This window comes from Amblyomma maculatum, chromosome 2, assembly GCF_055883805.1.
Source record: "Amblyomma maculatum isolate TAMU_Amacu chromosome 2, ASM5588380v1, whole genome shotgun sequence".
Classification (NCBI taxonomy): Eukaryota; Metazoa; Arthropoda; class Arachnida; order Ixodida; family Ixodidae; genus Amblyomma; species Amblyomma maculatum.
In genome coordinates, this window is record NC_139345.1 from 99758035 (window position 1) to 99782261 (window position 24227).

General features: G+C 47.7%; 1 protein-coding gene across 1 annotated transcript; it reads left to right on the plus strand.

The window, feature by feature from the left end:
* Positions 1-8678, plus strand: LOC146199384 (uncharacterized). Its single transcript, XM_084592118.1, has 5 exons — positions 1-145; positions 1085-1179; positions 3900-3951; positions 5146-6833; positions 8286-8678. Exons 1-5 carry the CDS (start codon positions 1-3, stop codon positions 8676-8678), a joined length of 2373 nt encoding a protein of 790 aa, XP_084448244.1.
* Positions 8679-24227: the final 15549 nt, after the last annotated feature.

Here is a 24227-nt window from a genome sequence, read left to right on the forward strand (position 1 = left end):
ATGGCCCGCATAGGGACCATCCACAACAGGGCTGCGCGCAAGAAGCATCCGCCAGAACGACCGGCTAGGCGATCCACCCAAGGGCAGTCACCTACAGTCAATTCGCCCATCTCCAGTGGGGCCGGTAGTGCCGAGGACGTGGAAGGTGAGCTGTGAAAAGTTTAGTACACAGTTATGTTACTGCGGTGTCACATATATACACGTTACTAAGAGAAACAGACCGGATAGAGTTAGCAATGCAACACCCTTATGGGGAAACAGTGCGACGGATAAGACGCTGAAGCAATATGACGAGCGCTTTTCACTTCGTTTTTATGGGCTGGTAGTGTGCAGCAAGCCGTTCTAATTTCAGGATGTCATTTATTTTGCTCTGTTTCGTCAATGTCACGGAAATGAGGACGTTAAAGGGAGCTAGTTGGACTTTCGTATATCTTTAGTGCGCCTGCACCGGACAGGTGATTGATTGGTGAGGTGAAGCGTACAGCCAAAGCAAACCTCGCCTTGAGACTCACCCTTCAATGTCAAACACAGACCAATTTGGAATGTAAAAACTAAGCGTCGCAATTTAGGTAAAAAGTCCCAAGGACTAAAAATCATTCGGAGTTCTCCACTACGGCGGCACCTCAGAGCTAAGTCGCTCTGTGCGTTAAAACCATTAATCAGCCAGATTACGCTCTTTCATGCTCGCCGCTTTAGTATCGGCTGGTGATATTGCCCACTTCCATTGTCTAGGTCGTCCGCTGATTACTGCTGCAAAGGCGTACAAACTAAGCATTCTTGATTTCAGCCCACTCGACCGCAATATCAGTTGCTTCCCCTTCGGTTGAAGCAAGTGACAACAAGGCATGCAGCCCGTCCCTGCGTAGAAATGGCGTCAAGCGCCCATTGCATAGGACAGGCGACACCAAGAGCGGAGCCACTAGCGAGAGCCCTACCAACGTCCTCGCCAAGTATCCGCCGGCGTCCGACTTCGCAGTCGCTAGCAGCAATCAAGGGCCTGCTGAACGCAATAAGCCAAGGCCTGTCTCTGCAGCCACCTCTCCTTTGATACGACGGTCCTCACTCAAAAAAACGGCTAACGCAGCGACATCTACACAGGAAGAGCAGTCCAAGAGTGTCTGCATCTGGTCACCCTCGCAGGAAGCGGCGCTGAAAACAGCTGCTGCGACATCGCTCGAGGTGAGCTGCCTTGGCGTCGCTCTCTCTCCCGTCGAGTGGAGTGGTGACGGCAACGACCAAATGCATTACTGCAGTTTTCCCTCCTCGATTTCTTCTATCTCAGGTGCATGACCAATCACCTTGTGATCCCTGTTTTGTTAGAAATGTTCACATTTTTTCTACAGATTGGAATTGTCGAGTGTGCTGAAAAGCTCCTGCATTTCACTTAAAGCCATAACACAGGGTTATCACACCGGCTGTGAATGCACCCGGTGTCTCTCCGCGGTACCTCACTGCTTCTGCAGTCATGGAGGCACTTACAGCTGCCTTTTCTCTTCCAGTACCAACGCCAATGGTCAGGGTGGGTTTACAGGGATCCAATTCGGTAGAAGTTGCGTGCTCTCAGTGCATTTTTGCGGCTTTTTAAGCGAGTGCATATAACACTCCACGTTGTCCGTTGGCACATGAGGTAACGGTCTGGGCTCGTGCGACTCGGGTCTCAAAAGACAGCTATAAAGCCACAAGCGTATACCACCCAGCCGTTGCACTCTTATTTTCTCCAATTCCGGCAAACTAGATGTCTCGAAGCCGGAGTTCTGAGAACTCACCCTTGGCGGGCATATGCAAAAGAGACTAGTAGCCTTTTCAAAGGGCCAGTAATCGTAGTAATTATGCGAATGACAGGGGGGCTCGATGCCTCGAAGCCGGAGTTGTGGGGAACTCACCCTTAGCTGGAAGAGGTGAAATAGATTAGTAGCTGGTCCAAAGGGCAGTAGGCATTGAATATGTGGAAATGGTCAGGATGACCCTTGTAAGGGTGGAAATAATGTCACCATGTCCTGTGCCTTAGCGGTAGTTGGAAGCATCCGGCGTTGTAGCGCTAGCAAGTCAAGGGGACCCCTATGGGCTGTCCAGCCATTGGCTGCATTGGGTCTTTTGAGGAGCAAAAGCAGCTTTTGCTGTCATAAACAAAGCTTGAAACTGCGTACCACAATCGTGAATCCTGTTATGGTCCTGCCACGAAGGGTCGGAGACCTCAACGAACACATTCAGTGGTGATAGGAGAGTACACTTACAAGCTGAAAAACGCCGCATATTTGGCAATGAGCGTGTAATCAATAGGCCTGCACAGATGCCTGAAAATAATATCGACTTTATTGGAATAAGTTGCAAAATGCAATTCTGTGCCCACTCCAAGCCTTATTCGCACAACCCTATCCTCAAGTATTACCTTACAGCACAAGCAATCCATATTTTAGGGCATATGAAGGGACCAGGCCGTTTATACAGGCAGGAGATGCTGGTACCAGGAAGCGGGAAACGATTCGCGGCAATGTTTCTTCGCTTCCGTATTTTCCTCCTGTTTATTTTTCACATGCGGGTAACGAAAGTATATCCATCTTTTCTTAGATTGTTTAACTTGATATTGGTTTAACCTTGTTGATCAAAAGTGGTGCTGAGCCATAAAACCGTCTTAGGGCTGTCCCAAACTATATAATATTAAACCTATGAGCAATCAATGCGATTTACGATTTACATTACAAGTGTATTTACAAAGCTGAAAGTTATCAATCATTCAGTTAAGCACTAACCCCTTATTACCGCTTTTTCGGGGATAAATAGTGAACGGTATGGATCACAGTGTGTTCCGCTGAATTATGTTGCTGCCATTAGGGGAGCGAAAGGCAAAACAGAAAACTGCTTTCGCTTCTATGACTTATTAAGCATTTTGTCTCCACGATTACGGCGACCATAGAGTTCCTTACACTAACTAGAGGGAAAGCTGAGGGCGCTGCACTTCAGCCACCATAGGCGCGCTAAGAATCATGGGCCGGTGTGTTACTTGTTGCGGGACAGTCGGTTTTTCTCGGGTACGTGGAGTGGCGTTACTGCAATGTTTCTTTTTCGTTATCATCATCATCTGAAGGTGCGTACATAGACCACGAAAGCCATAGTAGCGAAGGCGCCAAAGCAGACGTTGCAAATAAATGGTTTCTGTTTCCCGAAATGCCATTAAAAACTTCCTTAAGTGATTGCACAACCATAAATGTTTTCAAAAAATTTTTTATTTCAAAGTGTGCCTATTAAGTGCTAAATATTGGTATTTGTGCTGCTCAAAACTAAGCCAATAGGAGAAACAGCCATCGCTTATACTGGATAAATCTCACACTGGCATTCTGTTTCTCTCTCTTTTTGCAATTTATAGACACAATAATCAATCTTAGGACATTATTTACGGTAGAACGTTTATCTTTGCATTAGTTTTGGCCAAAAGTTGTAGTTCTGCACTCGGTAGCTCACCGGCCCATGATGCTTTGAGCGCCCATGGTGGCTGAACTGGCCGTCTGGAAACTCCATGTAAACGCCCATAGATGGCAGCACAGCTTTCCCTCTAGGTAAGAGTAAGAAACTCTATGACGGCGACAACTGTAAATATGGAGGTACTCTCGCCGATCCTTTGTGCTTATGCTTTTATATCTATGCTCTCAGCTTGAAGGCGAACTCGAGCTCCTAAGCGAGATATGGCATGTGCCATGAGAGAGGTATGTATTTTATAGCCGCTCATTTTCGCTTCTAATGTCCTAAGAGCGTTGCCTGAAAGCGTTCATGATTGTGCCGCTATATCCTTTCCGGCCCTTAATATTTTGCCCCTTTGTTGTCATAGTCTAGTTGAAGCTGATGGCCCATGCCTAGCCTTATACCTTCCAGTGTTTAATTTCTTTCTAAATTTTACTGCACAGGTTTCGGATAAAGTTCGCACTGAAGCGACCCGACGCAAGTCTTCTGTTCGATGTGAGTACTCGCCATTTGTTCGTTATACATCCGGGTTTGGAATGAGGCTGTAGCTGTTTGCGTGTATATAGCTTTCTTGTGGACAAAGTAATGGAATGATATGTTCCTCTTGCTTAAAATATTAACGATAGTTTTGAACTAAATCAAAGAATAACAAAAGTATAAAGCTTCGTCTGGAGAGCTCCGAAGCTATTTTGCCGCACACCTCGAATATTTTGTGGATAACGATACGTGGACTATCATATAATCAGCCCAGCAAAGTCCACTGCTCGAAAAAAGGTCCCCTCGTCCTTACCTCCAAATACCCTGTCTTGAGCCAGCTTAGCTTATCCTGTCAAGTTCCCAGCAGCATGCGCCCGCCTGCCATTATGCTGCCCCTCTAGTTGTTTACTATTTCTAATGCTCGATTACATTACGTGCTAAAGTAGCGCCACAATGTGTTATGAGACGTCGAATAGGCCGCCGTGCCTTCAACCTCAGTGACAGGAGCAACGACAGGAGCAAGAGAAGCACACTGACGTGTACATGCTCGCTCCGTCATCTAAGCCCTCGACGTGTACGTCATAAATGTATCCCCTTGAAGTCCGTGGATTAGAGCCTCGGATAGTTATACCACTTTGTGTCGTACACGACAGAAGATTGCAACTTACTGTTTGGTAATATGGCAGTTTTCACGAAATTAGCGCCAAGCTACCTGGCACCGACAACAAGGCTAAGAAGGGTTGGCAGCGCTTGACGCCGCTTGATGCTTTTATTAAGAGTACGTAATATTGGCGCCTGCAGGCCTTGTTGGCGAATTGGTCTAGGAAATATTGCCAACCGATTTTGACGATGTCGCCGTTACAATGCGGCTGCACCGCGAGCCCATCGATGCAAAACTCGCTAATCAGATTCGCCCTGTATGTTGCTGATGCTACGTAGCAAATACTTTCGTAAGCCCTCCCGGAAGCTTTGTGGAAAGAAGATGCTCAGCAGAACTACTGCGTGCTACCCAGAGGCGGGGTGGGAATCTAGCTATTAAAATTCGCGGGTATACCTAATACCTAAAGAATATGTATCGCACATAGATTACAATGAACCAAGGGCAAATAATTGTGCCCATTGTATATTCCGTTTGCTGTACTACCGTTTCGGAAAGAGAAACGGCTAGCTACAGAGACTCAAAAACTGTCTCATGCACATTATGTGTCGCAGTTGGAGGCACCAGCATTCACGAGCTGTCCCGTCTGACTGCGTCTCTCACCGAGCACCGCAAGCAGGCGACAGCGCTGTGCGTGGTCGCTTTCCTGGGCTCGCTGGTCTCAGCCGGTGGTGCGCTGCTCTTCTTCGCCATGCGCCAAGTTCCAGCGCCCCGCTTGGATACTTGCTCCTCACTCAGCTGCAAGCGTGCTATGTCGGACCTGGAGCGACTAATCGACGTGTCCATCGACCCATGCCGCGATTTCTACGGTCATGTTTGCCGCCGTTGGCTCCGACGAGCCGACGTCGGATACTTGGAAGCAGCAGCGCGGAGCTTGTTGCACGATCTCAATAGTACCCTAAACGATGTGAACGAGCCTCACCGCGTGTCGTCTCGTTTCTTCGGCCTAGCGCAGTTCTACCAGCTGTGCCACCGGTTTCTCGGTGCGCATGGGCTACAGTTGTCCGACATGCTTCGACCTTTCCGCCGATACCAGGACATGCTCACTCTCTCAACTTTTCCCGATGTCGTGAGGCGCATGGTTGATCTGTCGTTGCTGCGTGGCGTGCAGACGGTCCTGGACATCCGGCTGATACGGGTTTCGCACAACATCGTCAGGCTGCGCTTCGGACGAGGTCGTTCCCTCGCCCTGAAATGCTGTGGGAACTCGACAAGCGAGCTTCTTGTCTACCTGAAGAACCTGTTGACCGCCACCACTGCGATGTTCTCGGGTAAGCATCGGGGCCAAAAGCTCTTCCTGGACGCCTCCGAAATCGTGCGGAAGGACCAACACGCCCACACTTGGCTGGCAGCGCAGAATGATGAGCAGCACTATAACATCTCTATTTTCGAGTCGCTCTGCAAAGGAATCAGCAGTCAGGAATGGCTGGAAGCCTTAAACGGTGCCCTTCCTGCCAAACATCGTCTCGGGGGTAGCTCTCGAATAGTTGTTGACAACGCGGATGCCATTACGCAGGTTATGAACTACGTTGGTAGCCACGAAGACCACGGCGTGGCGTACATTTATGTCCAGGTGCTAATGGAGGCGATGCGCTTTGACTATCTGCGCCGCCATAGCGCTCAAGGTCCAGAAGGCGCAGTGAAGACATGCCTGAGTGCTACTTGGAGTGCGCTGAGTGGTTCCAGAGACCTAATGGCAACGGCTTTCTTGGGTGCACATAGGAAAGCAGCAAGGGCGGTTTTCAGTCGCATTCTGGCTACTGTGCTGCTTGACGCCGACAGCTCGACGTGGATGAGTGACCTTATAAGGCGAAATGCCAAGCGCGAACTTCTGAGCGTCGATCTTCGAATTTCGCCAGCGACTACCGTGAACGCAAGCGTCGGAAAAGACGGCAACGGGCCCAAAGTCGTCGCATCTTCGGCGCTAAGCCTCTTTCCATGGCTGTTCATGGATCTGAGAGAAGCGCGCCAGAGGGGCATGTTGGAAGACCCACCTCTAGTGCGCGTCAGTGCCGAGGAACAATCAGGCGACGACTTCTTTTTTTTCGAGACTCGAGTCGTATTCGACAAGACCTCTCATTCGCTCAGGTTGCCCGAGGCTGTGCGGCGAGAGCCGATCCTCTATCCAGAAGATGTGCCGATCGAATTTGCCCTGGGCACCTTGGGAATTGTAACGGCTCGAGAACTACTGCGAGCCGCAGTTAAAAGCAGCTTGCCAACTTTATGGACGACACGAGAGCAGGTGAGGCACGTACATGGGTTTCGATACTATTCTGAGTAGAGCGAACGGCTGTCGCTTCCGAGAGCGAAAGGCGGATACTTTATTTTAACATTTCAGCGCGGATGCGGCGGGACATCTAGTAACATTTCTAGGTTTTAAAAGATACAGAGGGGCATCAGTATTGTTGTTCCAGCCGTGATTGCAACATAAGTATCGGCTCGTGTGTAAAATTGTTTATCATGCTGTGCTGCTGCTTCCAAGGAGAAAAATTCATGAGTGTGGGAGCTCCTTAGATTGTTTTCTACTTTTGAAAGTTTTATAAATAGGACCGGAAGATCTAAGCCTTGTAGGTCTGAGACAAAATACCCAGCCTGCCGACAAAAAGCCTGGTAACTTCAGTGCAGTGTTAGCTGGCCGGCTAAAAGTTTCTAAGCTCGGAAACGTCTAAGTTTACGTATTCTAATATCCGTTGCCTGTTTGAGTTTCGGCCACAGCGCGATTGTGTGATGACTGAATACAGGCTACAACTCCATGGTGGTCTATCACAGCTGGCCTGTCTTCCATATCTGGCGGATATGGCTTCGCGAGCTCACATTCGCGAAGGCGCAGTTGCTTCTGCACGTAAGCAGACAGCTAGCCTGCTCTTCGGAATCTCGCAGTCGAGGCTAACATACGCTTCAACCATTGACATTTCAGTAACGTTTGTTGTTTTCTTCTTCTTCTTCCTCTTCATCCTCCTCCTTCTCCCCCATAAGTCATCCTCGTGCTGAGCCTGTGTTCACGGCGTAGTTCTTCAGAGCGTTGTTTCAGGCGACCTTTCATATGCTCGTATGAGCGGCTAATCGGAAGCTACGCACCACGCACGCAGTCACACCAGCCCTGTTTACTTGAACTCGAGAGCGGAGGGTCGAGTTGGGGAGTTGAGTTGAGTGGACTCTACCCTACCGGGTTTACATGAACCAAATCCAACGAGCGCAGAACCGGCTTTGGACAAGCGGCAATTAGGCAGCACCTCGCGTTGAGGCTAAGAACTAGCAGACGGCGCACGATTCTGGTCTTTTCCCTCGCGCATTTCGCGCATCTCGCGCATCCTCTCCCACTGTGCCCCGACACAACCCGACAGCGTTTACATGCTTCCTGCAGCTGGGTGGAGTCTAGTCAACCCACCCCCTGCGCGGGAGCTGAGTGGACTCGGCCCGTCTTCTCGACCCGACTCGACGGGGCTTACATGAACACGGCAACCTGTTTTCGACCTGACAATTCAACTCAACCCGCTCCTGTCGGGGCCATGTAAACGCCGCTACTATGAAAACATTGCTAACCAGACTCGGAAAGACGCGAAACAGGACGACGTTGTCGCACGCAAAACGCTATGTACTGCAGATTGTGCGGGCACAACAGCGCATTTTAAGTTTCACGGCTGATCAGACTGGTGATGTCGATGCTTAGACTAGGCATCTCGCTCTGGCGCAGGTGGCCTTCCTGCGGTACGACCAGTGCGTAGATGCCCTGGCGCGCGGGGCGATGAACGTGAGCGTAGGGAGGGCACGCGACAAGGAAGCGCCCGAGTACTACTATTGGCTGCAGGGAGTGCGCACCGCGTACGACGCCCTGAGCGCCTCGTACGCAGCCAAACGGATGGCCTCCAACTGGAACAGCTTCTGGCTAGAGGCGCAGAGGACCTTTTTCCGGCGCATGTGCCTGCTTTCCTGCAGACCGCAGTTCGAGCTTCCGCCGCCTGACGACTTCAAGTCGGCGATGACGGTGCCAGCGCAAGTCTCCTGCCTGCTGCCACTGCTGAACATGCCCGAGTTTGCGGCGGCGTTCAAATGCGCTCACACGGCTCCAGCGTGCAAGGTCGCGTGACTGTAACTCGTTCGCTACATGCACTTCATCGGGAGTCAATGGAACTGTAGTTTTATAGAAAAAGTATATATTCTCTGATTCGGCTGGGCTAAAGTGCATGTGGATCACAAATTTGTTAGTGCCGTATAGTATTATTGAGCACTTGAAGATTATCAGTGCTGTGGCTCGTGTGATTGAACTTATTCGGCATATTTTAGAATAACGTAAAAGAATCGATTCGGAATTCTTCTGTATTAAGCTATACACAGACATGTTAATTTCGCTTTTTTGCGTAACTTATATATTGTCTCTGAGAATTAACTTATGACGTGCAGACAACTGATGTTTACACTGAGTATCTAAGAATTAAACAAGTCATTCAGCATTGTACTTCACAGTGAAGATATTGAATAACAGATAATTACAGAACATTACTTGTGAATTGGACAGATTTCATATTGCTGCGCCGCCAATCTCTCTCATCAGCGATATGAAATTACTCGAATCAGCTGAAGACTGATGCCCAAGAATATTTCTTTATTAATGCGAAAGCATTACTACGCTATATTCAGACTACTGTCCGCAGACCGCGTCCGCAAAATCGTGTCCGCAGCAATTGTCAGTAATTGAGAAGTAGTAGAGGTTAATGAGTGGTGTCAATCGATAGAGGGTGACGTAATGTTGCTGCAGAAAAAATTAGTCCAATAAGTTAATAGGGTAATTAGAATAATTGGCTCACAGGAAAGGAAAGACGCAGTGTCTGCCACCCTTCTTCTGTGGACACCTGAGTCGCGCCATAAGAGAAGAGAGGAAGGTGGGAGTGAAAGCGGAAAGAGAGAAAGGGGTGCCGTAGTGGATATGACGTCTAGGGTGTGACGTCACGCAACCGGAAGTAGAACCGAAAAAAGGACATAGGAAGGGTTGGTTGGTTGGTTGGTTCATAGGAAGGGAAAGGCGCAGTATCTGTCACACTTGCTCTGTGGACACCTGAACCGCGCCGTAATTGAAGGGATGAAGGTGGGAGTGAAGGTGGATAGAGAGAAGGGGGGGGGGGCGAGTGGAGGGCTACGGTGTAATTTCGACCACCTGGGGATCTTTAAGATGCGCTGACATCGCACAGCACACGGACGCCACTTCGTTTCGCCTCCATCGAAACGCAGCCGCCGAGGCCGGGATTCGATCCCGGGAACTCCGGCACAGTGGTCGGGCGTCTTACCACTGCACCACCCCGGCGGGGCATCATAGGAAGGGATTGACGCGCAATTTGAAAGTACCAACTAAATGGGCCAACAAGAAGTGAATTAAGTAACTAGAAGCAACCAACAGCAGCATCCGTGCTTTCGCATTACTCCAATGCAGATTTTGCAGTGCTCTTTAATTTTTCTAGTACTTACAGAGCCCACTGGGGTAATAGTACTCGGGGGGCGGGGATGCATTGTCATATAGATCGCATACTAAAAAGTAGAGAGAAAAAGGAAAACAAACGACATAACGTATCCTAACCTGAAAACAAACGTGTACTAAGGCAAACTTAAAATACAAGCATGTTAGAAATGATTTATTGATTGATTGAATGTCCTTTATTGAATAGAAAGGCTCATGGCCATGGATGGGGGTAAAGGGGAGTAGACAGAATCTTCATTGTTTAGGTCGTCACTCAAATCATAATGCTCTAACCAAGCCTTACTAAGCGAGCTATACTTGGCAAATATCATCTGTGTGTTAGCATCAGTTTCTAGAAGGGAACGGTAGTTCAGGCGGTAGGGTTTGATCTCGGAGCGTCCAGTAGAAAAAGCGGGGCAATCCCAGAGTAGATGAGATATGCCGCCGCGCGTTAGAGTCGTGCAGTGGGGGCACGTAATCATTTCCTCTGTATACTGACGCCAGCGGGCCATAATACGTGGCGTGTAAGCCGCATGGGCGATGAGCTTATTCTTCCCTTGCCCTTATGCACTATACTCGGGCCAGTCTTCGTAGCCTCAGTCAGCATCGCATACAGGTGGCCACACCAGACCCACCTTTTATGTTAGAAATAGTGTTGTCATTCAGCCAGCGAACTGTAGCGGAACAAAAAAAAAATGACTTTTAATCCGACGACATTCAAACAAAAACGGGAACGCAGTGTCACTTCTAAGATCATGATAATAATTGGTTCACAGGAAGGGAAAAGCACAGTATCTGTCGCTCTTGTTTCTGTGGAAACCTGAACCGTGCCGTAGGGGAAGGGACGGTGTAAAAGCGGAAAGAGAGAAAGAGGAGCCGTAGTGAAGGGCTACGGAGTAATTTCAACCACCTGGGGATCTTTAACGTGCTCTGACATCGCACAGCACACGAACGCCACTTCGTTTCGCCTCCATCGAAACACAGCCGCCGCGGTCTGGATCGAACCCGGGCACTCCGGCACAGTAGTCGGGCGTCTAACCACTGCACCACCCCGGCAGGGCCTGTTGTATTATCGCAAAATTAAAATTTTAACACTCCGCTCAATGATCAGTATTAAAAATCGCATTTATACGTACTGTCCACATTTACAAATACAGTATATTTACCTCTTACACATAATTTCGCATTTTAAAACAGAAGGACGCACTCTTTCATGTATTCACATGTTTTCTGCTTGCACTATGCAGAATAAACTTACATTTTGCAAAATAACGTATGCAGCTTGTCAAACTGAGAAGCTGCCCTGTCGTAGATGGCAGACACTTACACTCTGTCTTTTAAGTGTATTATGGGACAGCATTCGCCGGCTGCCCTTGTGGATCCTAGTTCACGTACGTGCACTTTCCTTTTATATATAGGATGAACACTTCAGCCGTGCTATCGCGTCTAGCTTAAGCGCCTTGTAATTTTTTACAGAAACGTCACACGTTTACACAATGAAGAATATAACAAATATTTCAAAGGAATTCAACTTTTGAAGGGGGCGTGCATTAGTAAAACTTTTTTTTTTTTTCACTCCGCTTTTATGCAAATCCATAAAGGCATTTATGTTTATGTAAGCGTCTTCAAGCCTTTAGCTTGGATGATTTATTTTATGCATTTATTTATATACCCTAAAGGCCCTTTCAGGCATTAGATAAGGGGGGGGGGGGGGAGTGGAATCACGTGAACAAAATTGATTATAACAGGCACATAAGTAACAATCGCACTTATGAATCAGAGGAAAAAAAAGAGTAATTCAGATCGCAATTTTTTTTTACAGTAGTTAAGTGACCTAAGCAATTTTACACACTGTTAAGAAAAGAGGTATGCGCGCGCATAATACCGAGCAGCTGAAACGAACAACACAAAACACAGCACTACACATCAAGGAAAAAAAGTAATGAGCATCGCAAAATATTACTAAGAACGTTAAGTCAGTTTAACATTCAATTCCCTCCAAAACCTTGAGGAATGAACTATGATCAGGTATGGTAGCGACATCTGCTGGCAAACTGTTCCCTTATTTAATAGCAAGTAGCAGTTTGTGCACGCATGTATGGGGTTGATTTTAAATGAATGGTCTACACGATGGAGGGCAGGACAAAGGAACGTTTTTCGAAAGTCTGATGAACCATGATATAGTTTGTGCATGAAAGATGAGATCTTGATAAGATGAGATCTTGATGAGATCAACGTTGACCACCCTGATAATCTCGCGTCTCCACTCCCAACAGCGACAAATTACTCAGGCGACTATCAGCCACGAGCAGTCAATATTCAACTAATATTTTATTGTTTTTGTCATGGCGTTCACGACTTACGCACAGATTAATAAAATACAAAACTAACCTCAACAGCAGTAATGACCGAGAAAAGCTGGTTTACCAGCTGGTACGAGCTGACTGTCAACAGAAAGGCAGCTGGATCCGTTGATTCCACTTGGCCACCAACTGGGACCTGCTGTCTTCTAACTGGTAGGCATCTGGAGCCAGTTAATGCCAGATGAGTACCAGCTGAGTACCAGCTAAGACCAGGTGAAACCAACAGAAACCAGTTGAAACCAGCTAAAACCATTTTTTTTATTTTTTTCCCTCTAGTTAGATGAATACAAAGTTTTGTACCTTAGCCGGCGAAATATGAGGCTGACTTTAGGATTAAGCGTACGCTTTGAATGTGATTTGGCGACGAAGATTTTTTGAAGCATTCGACATTGTAAAACATAATGTTCAGTTTTAATCATGGGAGATAGGGAAGAATATGATTAGATTATTTTCCGGAATAAACCTCGAAATCCGCCATTTCTTCAATCTCTCGAGGGGCCCCTGAGAACGATGTGCTCGGTTCATTTGAACCCTTGCAACCCTGGATAATTCGGCCCTGGGCCTAGGTGCTAAATTTGTATGCGGAAAATAAATAAATGTATACATCTGCATCCTTACTTGTGATGCAATGCAAGGTGTTGCATACATGAAGTTTATATGTAATTTTCATTGAAGAGGTCATCCTGCGCGGCCTCCGAAAGGAGAACAAGGCGCTGGTGGCCATTGGCTATCTCAAGCAGTGCAAAATTCTGCGAGGTAGGCAGAGACTGGCCTAGATAGCAGCTTTTATGTCCGTAAAGATAAGTATCAATCTTGCTGAAGCAAGCTTTCTGTGCTCTGTGCCATGCAGTTTTTTACAACTTGCTATCACTCGCCCACAGGTCTACTGAAGCTCATTTCTTTCGACTGTACTAGGCATTTTGTCACAATTACTATTCCTCACTCTGCTTGGAGGTCATTAATCACGTGCTGTAAAAAAATGTGCTGCAAAGGTTCTGCCGAAGAAAGTGATATGAGGTGTAATTACAGTAAAAGAAAGGTTTCCCATTTCCAAGAATCTGCTCTTTCATGGCTGTATAATAAATACTAGTCACTTTTACTTTTGGCTATTTTCTTGTGCCTGGCTGTTTCTCCTGGTGCCCGTAGCAAAGCCGTGCTAAGCGTTGAGACGTTGCTTTCAACTGATGTTCTTGCTATGAAGAACCACGCTACAAGTTACCTTTTGCCTGGCTTTTCATACTTGACTCCTTTACCTTGAACACATTGCATATAGTGCAGAAGTTATACATTCACACATTTCAGTATGTACGCATTAACAGCCTATGTGCCTACTGGAAACATCTGAATGTATACACAATCTAGTTTTTCTATCCAACCAGACCCCAAGCACAAAGTACACATCAAAATAGTTACAGGCTCTTCCCAGCGTTGATTGGAAGAAATAATGGCTTCGCACCTTGAAGTTTCCGGATGTTTCAAAAGATGCCATTAAAAAAAAGCTTTTGTTTTAGTATTTCCCTTTTTTGACCGACGTAATGCAGCAATCAGTATTGGGGAATCAAGCGTGGGAATTTCAAACATGGAGAGCTTCCACAGTTGTATGTGAATGGCGTAAAATGTCCCACACACTATGCTTGCTTAAGGTTGTTTATGAGTGGGGTTTTCTCGCATGCACTGCAGCCTCTGCAAGTGGATACGTCCATCTGACTGCCTGAATGGCTACGTTACTAGCCGATCCAGGCCTTCAGAGGTTTTTGGTCGTATATCATGGCTACGTACATGTTTGGATATGATGCATGCAGAACGAATACAGCAGTGCTAAAAATGCAACTCATACATCATGCAGTTGCATTTTCGTAATACAACTCAAGTAAAAATCAAATGTTTGAGAGAGATTGTAATTTATTTCGTGATCCTCCTAATGTTCTCATTGATTAACAGTATGATGCTAACCATGATACAGTTCTTTGACATTTTACCTACAGTTTTCAGAAGAAGAAAAATTGAACATATGTGAACAAAATCAGTTGAGCTGTCAAGAGCATGTAGCGTAAAATAGCGATGATTGTGCATACTTCTAGGCTTCTAAAGTTTCGAAGCACTGGTAATAAATCTAGATCTTCTGGAGGAATAGCACAACACACTGTTAGAATCGCATGTCACAATTTTAGCCGAGCAACTAAAACGCGCTGTACCAACCGTGCTTGCAGGCAGTCGCAGTACACCGCAAGACAAGAAACCCTAGCTGCTCCGACTCTCTCATGCAGTGCAGCGTAAACCGATAAAGCCTTGTAAAGGCTGCAAAAGATGTCCACAATGTTCTTCTGGTTCAGCTCTTAGCCGTCGCAATATCGCTGCGGCTGCTGGCAGTCTAATTATCCGGCTTCCGCTAGCGAAACACCTGTAAAAGATTCTTACTCTAGTATATGTTCGAGATATATGTAGCGACTGAATGATAACATCTATGAAAAACGAACTTTGGCTGTATGAATGATGAATGCTAAACTTCAGCGCGAAAAGACGACACACGTTGTAACAACGTTTCACCCATTTTCTTCAAATACGAAGCACTAAATAAGGTCATAAACCTGTTTTCAGATTATTATGACCTTTTTTACGACTTCATTCGCGCTTATAAAACACGTGAAGAGTCGAATTTAAGCGTGTTGATGCCGAGTTTCAAGAACAGCGTAGCAGACGCGCCAGAAAGACCCGGAATCAGAATTACCCAGCGTGCTTTGCGGCTCGTAACGATGGCCTCCTGGGCGTCACCATATTGCTCGCTGGGCTGCTGTGTGCGCCTGACATCAGCACGGTGGAGGCGGCAGCGGAACCGGTTTGCAACAGTCCAGAGAAGAGGCGTTTCGACAACCTCCTCGCCCGATGCAAAGGTCAAGACCTTTGCATCGGGCGAGGGAGTTGTTGAAATTCCTCCTCTCTGGACAGTCGGAAACCGGTTTCGCTGCAGCTTCCACAGCGCTTGCGTTCGGTGCACACGGCTGTCTAGTGAACAATATGGCAGCGCCCAGGGAGCCCAAAATTCAAAGGTCTATAATCCCGAGCAGCTGCGCCTGCTCCCCTCCCCTCCCTCTCATTTCCTTCATTTCGTCTCTAAGGTCAGTCAATGCATGCTACGAGTGTGGAGAGAGACACCAAAAGCGATCGGACGCAGCCATGACGGGCAACCACGGATCCCACCAGGTGCGTGTCTAGTAGTAACTGAGTGCTTTCCTGCTCCTGCGTGCGAGTAAGGGAGGATAGCCGGATGGTGTCATGGTCGGCCACTAGAGAGAGCTCGGGAGGGTGGATGTCCATTGATTCGGTCATACTACTTGTAAAATAAAAGGCGGATCACGCCGTCCAACTGGCTATGCACATAAACGTGTTAGCCACGAAAAACACGGGCTCAGTGGAAACCTAGGGCATTAATTTTAAGAAGCTACTAACTGCATCAAAGTACATGCCGATATAATATACCAACATCTCGCATACATTTGAAGCGGGAAGAAATACGTTTGACAACATTCATCTTGAAAGTATTTTTCAGTTTCTATGTTTAAGGGAATCTATGAACAAGAAACTGTCGCACGAGCTCCATCAAGCGGCCCGCAGTGCGATAGACGAAAGAAGAAGAAGCTTCACTGCTCCTAGAACACTGTATGTTCTTCAGCTACCGAGAAGTTTTGTCCTGCAGGAAATACAGCGCCTATTTGCGATTTCACCCAATGGAGGCGAGCAATGACCCCGAAAAAGAAGTGACCGCGGGACATTCTCCGAAGAAGAAATCTGCATCCGGACGCTCGTCACGCATTGCATCCCTCACGACGCGCAAGGGGACCGTTCACAACAGGGATGCGGTACAGAAGCATCCTCGCCTAGCTCGGCGCTCCACCCAATGGAAGCTGGCTCCGGTTGATTCGTCCATCGCCAGTGGCACCAGAATCTTTAAGGACGGGAAGGGTGAGCTGTACAGAGCTCTTTGGACTCTGTCGCAAGTTACGGCGTTGCTTTTTAAGCAGCCGGTTAGGCTTAGCATTGCGAAATCTGTATGGGGTCGATGCGCAGGATTGGACACAGGAGTCATCTAACAAGCACCATTGACGGCTTCGTTGTATTCTTTGTCACGATAGATGACAATCCAGATATTTCCAGCGGAATTTAAATTAGTTGGGGTATTTAAATATTGAAGAAGAGAAAAGGAAGGTGTGTAGACAAGTTCTGATCAATTCGGTAGTGACCAGTGTAAAAGATCGTTAACATTTTGCGAGGTTACTGTGGCTGTACTTATCACATCCGGGTATCAGGCAAGTGAATAGTATACTAAAACCAACTATCTTAAGTTACATCTTACATGACCTTGTTCATCCTTATACAGGTAGATGTCGCTGTATAGGCCCATGGCTGAAGTCGTGTTCGACGTATTCGCGTCATGTAGTCTGGGCTGTCTGGTATGCGCTATTTTCCTAGAAGTGTTTGTAAGTTACACGCCCTGTTCGCGACTTTAGAGGAGTTGAAGGAAGAAATGTGCCAATTTGTATATTCCTAGTAACCCCTCAGTCTGCGCGAAAATGACGAAAGGCAACTCTAGGTCGCCTGTACAGCACCTACTGACATCTAAAAGATATTAGCTTTAGCTACAGTCTTTATCTAGTCATCCTAGTTTTGGAACTTTCTTATTTTGAGACCTTTCAATTGGTAACGTCGCTCATCATCTTTGACGTCCCCAGCTGATTACCTTCGCCAAGGCTAACAGTTTAAGCTTGCTATTGCTTTTCTGCCCTCTCGGCTGCAGTGTCAACAGCCTTACCTCTAGCTGAAGCGGATGAAGGAAAGGACACTTCAAAGCACCTCTCCCGCAAGACGGGCGACTCCGATAGCAGCGTCAGACGTGACAGCGCTACCAAGGCTCTCGCCAAGCCTTCGCCGGCGTGGAAATCCGCAGTTGCTAGCAGCGATGAAGCGGCCGCCGAAAGCAAGACGCTGGGCCCTGACTTGGTGGACACCTCTACTGTTTTGCGACGATCTTCGCACAAGAAAACAGCGACAACGGCGACATCTACGCAAGAAATGCTGGAGCGCTCCACGAGTGCCCACGTCGGATCACGCTCAGAGAAGATGGCACCCAAGACGGCGGCTGCCTCTGCCGAGGTATGAGTCCCCAGCCCATCGCACATTGCTGCTGATTTCCGCGGAGTGAAACAAAGCCAGAGGCTAGAAAGAAAAAATCTGATTGTAACACAACCCTTCCCCATTCCTTCCTGTTGTTACTCCTAAGAGAACATTTGTGCATGTTTTGAATTTGTGGCTGAAGTGTATTTCTGAACTGAATCTCGAAAATATTCGCGTCAGAAAAAAAAAAGACCGAATATATTTTAATGTCTTCACCGGATAACAGTGGCTGTGATTGCTAAAGTAGATAATCACTCGAACAACATGACAAACCTCGATAAGGTCGAAAAAAAAAATGATCTTGGTTTTCGCACTTACTATATAGGGCAATTCACACCTGATTTAAAGGAAAGGCAGGGAACGAACTTAATTTCGGCGCTTTGTGTCCAGCTGTCAATCGGAATCGTACAGCTGTTATGAGGTTGAACTTTCTCTAGTATTATTATATTACTTAAACTGGGCCATTAATCATACCTCCCCGCAAAGAATATAAGGACCCATGATCTTTCCAGAAGCACGTACTCTCTGCATTGCTTTGTTTTCTGTGTGTAACCTGAGCATCAAATCATTGAGAGACTCCTAAGTATTGTGCTCTCAAGGGAAATATGGCGAATTCTAGAGCCACCTGCTATCCTTTTGAAGGCCTGGAGACCGCTTTTTGAAATTGTTAGTGGCGTCACCTGTATATCCTTTCCACTGGCTAACAGCTGACAGTTTTGTGCGTTTGCATTCTAGGTTTGTGTTTACGTTGATGTTATACATGTGCACACGCCCATGCGAGCCCTTTAACCTTTTTTGCCCAGACTTCGGAAGAAGTGCGAGCCGGAACGAGCCGACGCAAGTCTTCCGGTCCACGTGAGTACATCGCTACTTGTTTATTATGAATCTGGGTTGTGATCGAGGTTGAAACAGTTTGCATATTTATGGCTTTCACGCGGTCAGAAAAAAAAAAGAAAAAAAGCTCGCACGATGGTTACAAATTGGAGTGAGTTTCTTGTTCACTCCCGCGCATTTAGTATGTGCCATAGTTTTTTTTTAGGTCAACCAGCCAGTGTACAGCTGGAAGCAATATGAAAGGGAACACGGAAGCGCGTGGCCTCCACGCTTTCAAATGCGCTTTCACCGACAGGTGATAAGAATCAGTGATAAAGACGCGTCCAAAGTAAGTTTTGTCGGCTGCTCTTTCCGAGCATACCGTTGGTACCACCTATTCTCGTATTGTGTTGGTGGCAGCGCTTTGCAAAGTGCGCAGGCCACGCTCTCCCGTGTTCCCTTTCATATTGCTTCTAGTTGTACATTAACGTTATATTCGCCGACGTACTACTGCGGCAGCAGCTTCATTTCACAATAGACTTCGGCAAAGAAGTTTAGAATTGTACATGTGTGTACAGTTATAAGTGCTTTTAATATTGTTACCACTACTGCCTCCTGCCACGCTGCAGAAAGACATAGTACTACTTCTACCACCAACGTTACTACTACCACGCTACCACAACTATTACTGCAACCACTACTGCTACTACTCCTTCTACTACCACCACCGCTACTGTTACTGTTGTCACTGCTACCACTACTACCACTACTACTACTTCTACTACCACCACCGCTACTGTTACTGCTACCATACTACCGCTACTACTGCTGTTACTCTTACTACTATACTAATATACAACTACCACTGTCATTACCATGATCGCTACTATTACTCCTTCCGCTACTACGACAGTTGCCACAACACAAAACCAAAGGAACCAGCCTTCAACAACCATCTCTGTAATATGAGTATACACGTTTACGAGCATAAACCAACTAGCCCCACAACCAATATTACGATACTCGGCAATGCGATATTTGAGGGCTGTTCTCCTGGTGTTTTATTTCTGCGATATGCTGAGTTACATATTCTAAGAGACATAGCTTCCCGCACATAATCATCTTTCAATGTACACTTTTTTGCCGGTTTCTAGTTGTTATAATGGATGCCTTGTAATCTGACGAGAGGAAGCAAATGTTTTTGTTATTTGCGCATGTGTTCTGTTGCGTTTGTGTATGGCACAATTAGAAAATAGGCAAGTGTGCGCTCCCATCTCCCGAGCCCGGGCATCGACGGGATCATTAAGGAGAAAAAACGCGCTCTCCTCTACCGCATGCAAGCTTTATACTCGGCAATGATAGCGCATGCTCTTGATACAACAAACATGTCACTCGGTGCTACGACAGGGGTCACCTGTTTCTGCATCTTAGTTAGCGCGGGCTACTACACCACTACTGATGCAGAAAAGTACAAACAGACAGGCTGTACGAACCTAGCATATACTTATTAACAGACAGGCTGTACGAACCTAGCATATACTTATTGTTCGTCTCTTCTTTCGTTTCTGTGATAGTAATGTTTTCGTATCGCACGCTTACCAAGACGTATCTCACTTTACTCAGTGCCCGCCATATTAAGTATAATTCGAGCTATTCGTTATCGCCAAGAATGGTTATCTTAAAAATCTTAGCTTGTGCGTCACAACCAGGGCAAAGCAGGCATGATGTTTATGAGGTCTACGGCTACTATTGTGCCTCAGCAACGATCATCAAAACGATGCGCCTGCTATATCCCCCAACATACACACAGAAAGGAGCGCCTTTACGTCTGAAACTTTACACTTACTTTTAACGCTTTTACATTAAATTGCCATTCCTACCACGTGCACGAATAAAGACTAATTCAAAACTGATTTTCGGCTCACCCCGCTGTGATGGTGCAGTGGTTAAGATGCCCGACTACAGTTCTGGGGTTCCCGGGCTCGATTCCGACCGCTGGCGGCTGCGTTTCGATGGAAGTTAAACGGAGTGGCGTCCGTGTGCTGTGTGATGTCAGTGAACGTTAAACATCCCCACGTGGTCGAAATTTCCGGAGTATTCCACTAAAGCGTCTCTCATAGCCTGAGTAGCTTTGGAACGTCAAATCCCACAAACCAAACCAAAACTTACCAAACCAATTGCGGCTCTTTGATGAGAGCCGCACGAAACTGCTGTGCTGTAGGTTTTTTTTTTTTTGTGTGTAAACCTGTTTGGGTGGTTCCACGCGTCTAACGAAATATTCGTTGTCCTTGTTTTGAATTTTTCACGTGTATATCTCGAAATGCATTCGTTGCCCTCTATTCTATATTTGAGGATAGCTTTACAGTCTTGTTTTCATTTCTATCTTTTTTTTTGTTACTATGCTACCCCAAATGTCCTTTTCCTCGGTGCCCTCCCGCGTCCTTACGCAATGTAAGAACAACTACGGACTCGACACCAATTTGGCTCAAAGTGGTTACTTTGGGGCTCGGCCTGGTAATGGAAGAATGGTGGTTGGATTTCTGGCGTGGACACACTTTTTCTTCATATTGATGATTGACACTTGTGCGGACGGGCTCTGCCGATAGATAGGTAGATATTGTTACGGACTTGTTCTAAAACAGAGCACGGAGGAAGAAAGAAGGAAGAGGAAGAAGAAGTGTGCGCGCCCGTTCGACCTTTGTCTGGTGGCACTTGTGTCGTTCCCGCTAACCGTGTGTACCTAGCGTACTGAACCGATTAGAACGTCTCCGTCGCGACGCTAAGGGCGTAACATTGTGGTGGAGAAGCCGGGTAATGATCCCTGGCGCTACAGACAGCACCGACACAACTGGAGCCTCGCCGGAGTCGTCGCCTTGCGGGCCTCGAACCGCAAACCAGCGCCATGCAATCGGCCAATGACCCGCAAGCAGCCCGTGGTGACGCGGTGATCCAGGCTGAAGATCGGCCTGCGGGTGCAGCGAACAGTTCTTCGCATCACTATCGGGAGCCCCGGACTTTCGAGGGAGCGGCAGGCGAGGACGTTGACGAGTGGTTGACCCACTACCAACGGGTGAGCCGCTACAATCGATGGGACGCCGCCGCTAAGCTCGCAAACGTGGTTTTCTTCCTAACCCATACCGCTCTTGTTTGGTTCGAAAACCACGAAGACTCTCTTACCACCTGGGACCGTTTTGTTACTGAATTGCGGCAGTGCTTCGGTGACTGTCTTGCACGAAGGAAGCGAGCTGAACACACGCTTACGCACAGAGCTCAGCTACCTGGGGAAACATGCACAACTTACATAGAGGAGGTCCTGAAGCTATGTAAAACTGCAAGCGCTAATATGACCGAGGAAGATAAAGTAGGACATCTTCTGAAGGGCATCGCAGATGATGTTTATAATTTTCTAATTGCTAAAGGTGACCTGAACGCCGTCTGTGATGTCATTCGGCATGTTCGCACATTCGAGACATTGAAGACTCGTCGCATAACGCCAAAATTTGGGCGGCTCGCCAACGTTCCATCTGTGGCGAGCATTGAAGACAACTTCATGGACTTGTCGTCGACGATCCGGCAAATAGTTCGTGAGGAACTGCAGCGGTTTGAGCCCCCTGTACGGTCTCCATCATCATTGCCCTCTGACGTTGTCGGCTGTCGAGGGCCTCCCTCCTTGCTCCCGTCGATGCCCGTTGTGAATTCTATCAATACGGCACAGGCGGACGCTTACTCCAACAGCCCGACGCCAAGGTTCGATAGCCCTGGTCACCCGCCTCGCTACGACTCGCGCCCTACTAACTTCTTGTCGCCCTATGATCAGCACTGTGAGTACCATCCTCAACCACCACCTGCTCGCTATTTCCGGCGTCCAACCCGAAAACCTGAAGATGAGTTTCGCTACCCAATGCACCCTGTCTCCTCGGAGCCCTCCAGGGAACAAGTTTTTCGTCGCACAGCCCCCGTGTGCCGACGCTGCGGCATTGAGGGGCACATAGCTCGATACTGCCGCAGCCGCCCACTCACCCGTTACGATAGGCCCGTCCAAAATGCTCCGCCACGTAACCGTTTCTACGACTCTAATTGGCAATGGCCCCCATCTTCGTATGAATATCCCCAGACCAATGGACCGCGCAACAACTCTCCTGCTTCCGAACGAAGTGTCTCACCACCACCTGCCTCTTCTGCGCGCCGCTTTCCGTCACCACGACCACGAAGGCGGTCGGCATCGCCTTTGCCGGAAAACTAGTCAGCGCGGCTGCTGGAGGTCAGGCCGCTGGAGACTGTGCGCTGCCTGAAGAAATTCCTCCATCTGTTGTTATGTTAAAGAACACGGTCTATGTGCTTGTGGATGGTGTGGCGACAATGGCTTTAGTGGATACCGGGGCAACCATTTCAGTAATGAGTTTATCGTTTAAGAAGCGGTTAGGATGCAAAGTTATGTTTGTTTGGGACAGAAATGTGAATTTTCATGGCGCGGGTGGTGAGGTGTTGTGTCCCCTGGGAATGTGTAGTGCTTCGGTGTCCCTGGGTGGAACGGTATTCGCAGCGGAGTTTGCAGTGCTTTCGCGATGCACGCATGACATAATTCTAGGTATTGGCTTTTTGAGAATGTGTGGCGCTACGGTCGACTGCCGCTCTGGGGAACTCTGCGTTGATGGTTCCCTTCCTTCTGGACTCTTGGAGAAGCCGCATGTCCGTGAAGATGTGTTCTGTGTAACAGAGGATACCAATGTGCCAGCCTTGTCTATGGTGTGCGTCCCAGTTTTGTGCCCCAGCCGTGCTTCCGACACCTTCGACGCTACAGTGGCACCGCTTTATTCTAACTCTGCAAAGAAATACATTCTGGTTCCTCATTGCCTACTGTCGGTGGTCAAGGGCTGCTCACGGCTGTGGGCCATTAATTGTTCTTCGCAACCAGTAGTGTTGCCTGTGAATATGAAGATTGCGACCTGTAGCCAAGACGACGCCCCGTCGGTGGCTTTGGTTACTGATGCACCCGGCGAAAGTGCTGCCGCTCCAGCCCCTGACTCGCAACTACATCGGATGATCAGCCGCTCTCTAACCAGGGACCAGCGTGACGCTTTGGAGGCCTTACTGGTCAAGTATTCTTACATATTTGATTTTTTCCGAGCCTAGCGGCTCACGGTGCATTCCCGTGACACGTACCCGGCATCGCATTGACACAGGCTACTCACACCCAATTCGACAGAAGCCGTACGGAGTGTCACCAACAGAACGCCAGGTCATCAGTGAGCAGGTTCGGGATATGCTGGAAAAGGGTGTTATTCAAGAGTCATGCAGTCCCTGGGCCGCCCCTGTAATTCTAGTGAAGAAGAAAGATGGTACATTTCGCTTTTGCGTCGACTATCGCCGTCTGAATGCTGCAACAAAGAAGGATGTGTATCCCCTTCCGCGGATCGATGACGCCATAGATTGTCTGTTCTCGGCATCATATTTTTCATCCGTCGATCTGCGATCGGGATATTGGCAGATCCCTATGCACCCTGACGACAAGGAAAAAACGGCATTTATCACACCCGACGGCCTGTTTGAATTTAATGTAATGCCTTTCGGGCTCTGCAATGCTCCTGCAACTTTTGAGAGATTTATGGACTCTATCCTACGGGGACTAAAATGGCAAATATGTATGTGCTACCTCGATGATGTCGTCATTTTTGGCCGGACATTCGAAGAGCACAACGAACGCCTCGCTCTCGTGCTTGACTGCTTCAACAACGCCGGTCTAGTACTTAATTCGAAGAAGTGTCGCTTCGGTGAGCGCCAGATTTTGGTACTAGGACACCTCGTCGATCGTGAAGGCGTCAGACCTGACCCTCAAAAGACT

Excerpts from the sequence above, each read along its gene's own strand:
- LOC146199384 (XM_084592118.1), top strand. The coding sequence starts at position 1 with ATGGCCCGCATAGGGACCATCCACAACAGGGCTGCGCGCAAGAAGCAT. Across the intron at positions 3,952-5,145 it reads ACGCAAGTCTTCTGTTCGAT|TTGGAGGCACCAGCATTCAC; the intron begins GTGAGTACTCGC and ends TATGTGTCGCAG. Across the intron at positions 6,834-8,285 it reads TATGGACGACACGAGAGCAG|GTGGCCTTCCTGCGGTACGA; the intron begins GTGAGGCACGTA and ends GCTCTGGCGCAG.